This window comes from Chlorocebus sabaeus, chromosome 1 (genome assembly GCF_047675955.1).
Source record: "Chlorocebus sabaeus isolate Y175 chromosome 1, mChlSab1.0.hap1, whole genome shotgun sequence".
NCBI lineage: Eukaryota > Metazoa > Chordata > Mammalia > Primates > Cercopithecidae > Chlorocebus > Chlorocebus sabaeus.
In genome coordinates, this window is record NC_132904.1 from 56,978,910 (window position 1) to 56,982,627 (window position 3,718).

Sequence of the window (3,718 nt, forward strand, 5' to 3'; positions counted from 1 at the left end):
GCTTTTGACTACAGGTGAATCTTCTGATAAAGTAGTATGAAAATTAAAAAGACAGAGTCAACAGGTAAGAAAGTGCAGATTCTGCTCCTGTGCGTTTTGGTGGGACTTCTGTTTATAGTTGTCCTCTTTGATAGTTGGAGATGCTGTTGAAGTGATGTCTCAGTGCTCAGGAGTCACTAGGCTCAGCTCAAACGTTTGAATCAGTAGACTTTTTGGTTTGATGCTAGTCAATTTCTTTTTCCTTTCAGAGAAAAGTTCAGGCAATAAGTAGAAGTGTAATTGCTTTGCGTGCATAAATCATCATATTCTGGAGTTTGCAACTAGAAGAGAACTTGGTCAGTAAGTCCAACACTTACCTCTATCCATTGGCAGGCCAAAGCCTTGGGAAGGGAATGATCTGCATAAGTATTACTTGTCAGTGATCTATCCAAGACACCATGAAGGTCTTCTAAGGTATAAAGATTTTCTATTTTTTATAGCATTCTATAAATTTTCTAATTTTTAAAACCAATCTACTTTTACATAGTTGGAACTGAATACATGTTCTTTTTTTTTGCCATTAGAAATGTATTTTAAATGTTTGGTCTCATGGAGTCTGGTTTTAATAATTGCAGGAGCTTTCTTGACTTGCAAAATACAGTACAATTTTTGTGGTTAAATACAGTCATTTGATTTTAATACACGACTATGGACAAATTCAGAAATAAAGTAACTTGTCTTCTCCTGTCTGCTGATGTCCTACAGGTCTGCACTCAAGACAACACTGTATGCTTTCAACTTGATGTGTCCATCTGTCTTCCTGGCTTCCTCATTTCTCACAGTGAATTTCTTTTGGTTTTCAAAACATCACACAAAAGGCAGTAGGCCTCCATTGTAGTTTGATGGTGTCATCAAGTGCCTCCTGACTCGAGCAAGTCAGTCTTCCTCCTCCCCCCACCCTCCTCCCACCTAATGGCTTTCCATTCATGACATCCTGTGATTGTGCTTGTTCATCCTCCCTCCCCTTTCAAATGTCATCATCCCTCACTTAAATTTCTATAGCACGTGTTATTAATTCTCAATTGTGTTGTGTGCTGACTTCTCTTAGGCACTCTATTCCTTAAAAATAGAGTCTATATTTGTCTTATTTTAAAATTCATTTATTCAAAAATGTTGGTTTAATACCTATTATGAGTCAGGGAGTGTTGTAGGCACTGTGTGTAGAGCAAAGAAGCAAACAAAATCTTTGCCCTCTGGGAGCTAAGCTCTAGTGAGGGATTATATATATATATACACACACACACACACACACACACACACACACACACCTCGCTAGAGCTTATATATATATAATATATAAAATAATCCATTCATGTTTATATAAATATATACATTTTACACATATTTATTTAAAAAAAGGATATATAGAGAATATATTCTATGCCATATAATGTTATAAGAGAGAAAGAGAAAGTTGTGGGGTATGTGGTACGGGGAGGTACTAGTTTATGCAGCATACTGGTTAAGGGGTTAGAAGCTATTTTATGTAATGTGCTTAGCTCTCTGTTGAGCTCTGGATTCACATGTATTCCTGAAGGTGCAGAGCCTAGAAAATGGTAGCTGGTTAATCAGTGCTTGCTGAATAATTAATGATTAAATGAATTTTTTGATGACGACTATACTGGGAAGAGAGAAGAGAGAAAAGGAGAGAGAGTGAAATCTTTTAAATTACACAATGATAACCCAAATGGATTTTTCTTAAGTCTTCATGGTCAGAAAGATAGACCTTAGAGATGTGGTCCCCAAAGTTTCACATCCAGGTAAATCCCAATATAATTGGCGAGATCCAGGATGGGCAGAAATCTGTAAGCTTGAAGCTAATTCACATAGTCTATAGGTCACCTAATATGGCTGTGTTGAAAATGCAAATCCCCTCTGTGTTTCCACAGAATGTTGTTTTCTTTACCCAAGTCATATATAGGCACTTTGAAACTAATTAATATTTTAAATAAGTTTTTATCAAATTTGCTATAACATTGGATTATTAGGTTATTATCAAACTTGTTGGGATATCTTTTTCAATCTACCTACTTTTTATATTTTATTTTTTGTGGTCTTAAGTTTTGCATGTACGTAAAATTCAGTTAAATAAAGAACACTTGCAGCAATGTTATGGGATTGGAACCTAAGGTATAAAGTATTTATATTTCCTTTAAGGCTATGTTTAATTTTCAAATAATATCAAATAAATTTGATGTTATTTCCTGCTTTTCAGACAAGATCTCTGAGCCAGAGTTCTTCATTTCTCTTTTTTATATTTGGAATATAATCCAAGTATTTGGTCATTGTCTAAAATTGCCAAAGAAAATTTCTGTCAGGATAGACTCCTCTTTTCATCTTCTGCCAGAATTTCTGGGGTGAATGCAGACTGGAACTCTTAGCTAATGGACTGATTTTATTCTTTATATACTATGTCCATAAAATCAATGCATGACTTCATTACTGAAAATGAAAAGACAAAATCAAAGCTCTGTGGTTGAATTCATCCTCTTGGGTTTTTCTAACTTTCCTGAGCTCCAGGGGCAGCTCTTTGGGGTTTTCCTGGTTATTTATCTGGCGACCCTGATAGGAAATGCCATCATTATAGTCATCATCTCCCTAGACCAGAACCTCCATGTTCCCATGTACCTGTTCCTCCTGAACTTATCTGTGGTGGACCTGAGTTTCAGTACAGTTATTATGCCTGAAATGCTGGTGGTCCTCTCTACTGAAAAAACTACAATTTCTTTTGGGGGCTGTTTTGCACAGATGTATTTCATCCTTCTTTTTGGTGGGGCTGAATGTTTTCTCCTGGGAGCAATGGCTTATGACCGATTTGCTGCAATTTGCCATCCTCTCAACTACCAAATGATTATGAATAAAGGAGTTTTTATGAAATTAATTATATTTTCATGGGCCTTAGGTTTTATGTTAGGTACTGTGCAAACGTCATGGGTATCTAGTTTTCCCTTTTGTGGCCTTAATGAAATTAACCATATATCTTGTGAAACCCCAGCAGTGTTAGAACTTGCATGTGCAGACACGTTTTTGTTTGAAATCTATGCATTCACAGGCACCTTTTTGATTATTTTGGTTCCTTTCTTGTTGATACTCCTGTCTTACATTCGAATTCTTTTTGCCATCCTGAAGATTCCATCAACTACTGGGAGACAAAAGGCGTTTTCAACCTGTGCCTCTCACCTCACATCTGTGACCCTGTTCTACGGCACAGCCAATATGACTTATTTACAGCCCAAATCTGGCTACTCACCAGAAACCAAGAAACTGATGTCACTGTCTTATTCACTTCTGACACCTCTGCTGAATCCACTTATCTACAGTCTGCAAAACAGTGAGATGAAGAGGGCTTTGATGAAACTATGGCGAAGGCGAGTGGTTTTACACACAATCTGACTGTGTTGAGAAGCCATGTAAGATTTAGTCACTGCCTGACTGTACTCAATCTAAATTTAATAAATGGTGAAAAAGTCTGCATTTTTTGGCATGAGGATGATTAATTTCTTGAGTTCCCCAAGTTTGATTGTATATCAGGAGCATCTTTATATGTTAACGTTTTTAGTTTTTTTCACCAATGCATAATATTCCTTAATATTGAATATAACACAATTTCAACAATTTGTTTAGCAATAGCCCTACTAATGGTTATTTTTTTGGTCACAATAGATAATACTAAAACAAC

The 3,718-nt window shown here is 36.2% G+C and overlaps 1 protein-coding gene across 1 annotated transcript; it reads left to right on the forward strand.

Moving 5' to 3' along the window:
• The first annotated feature begins 2,481 nt into the window (after positions 1-2,481).
• On the forward strand, positions 2,482-3,432 carry LOC103240946 (olfactory receptor 10A6). The gene has a single exon (XM_037997639.2). The coding sequence runs from the start codon at positions 2,488-2,490 to the stop codon at positions 3,430-3,432; it is 945 nt and encodes a 314-aa protein (XP_037853567.1). The 5' UTR covers positions 2,482-2,487.
• The last annotated feature ends 286 nt before the right edge of the window (positions 3,433-3,718 follow it).

Coding starts and splice junctions, on each gene's coding strand:
- LOC103240946 (XM_037997639.2), top strand. CDS start 2,488: ATGAAAAGACAAAATCAAAGCTCTGTGGTTGAATTCATCCTCTTGGGT.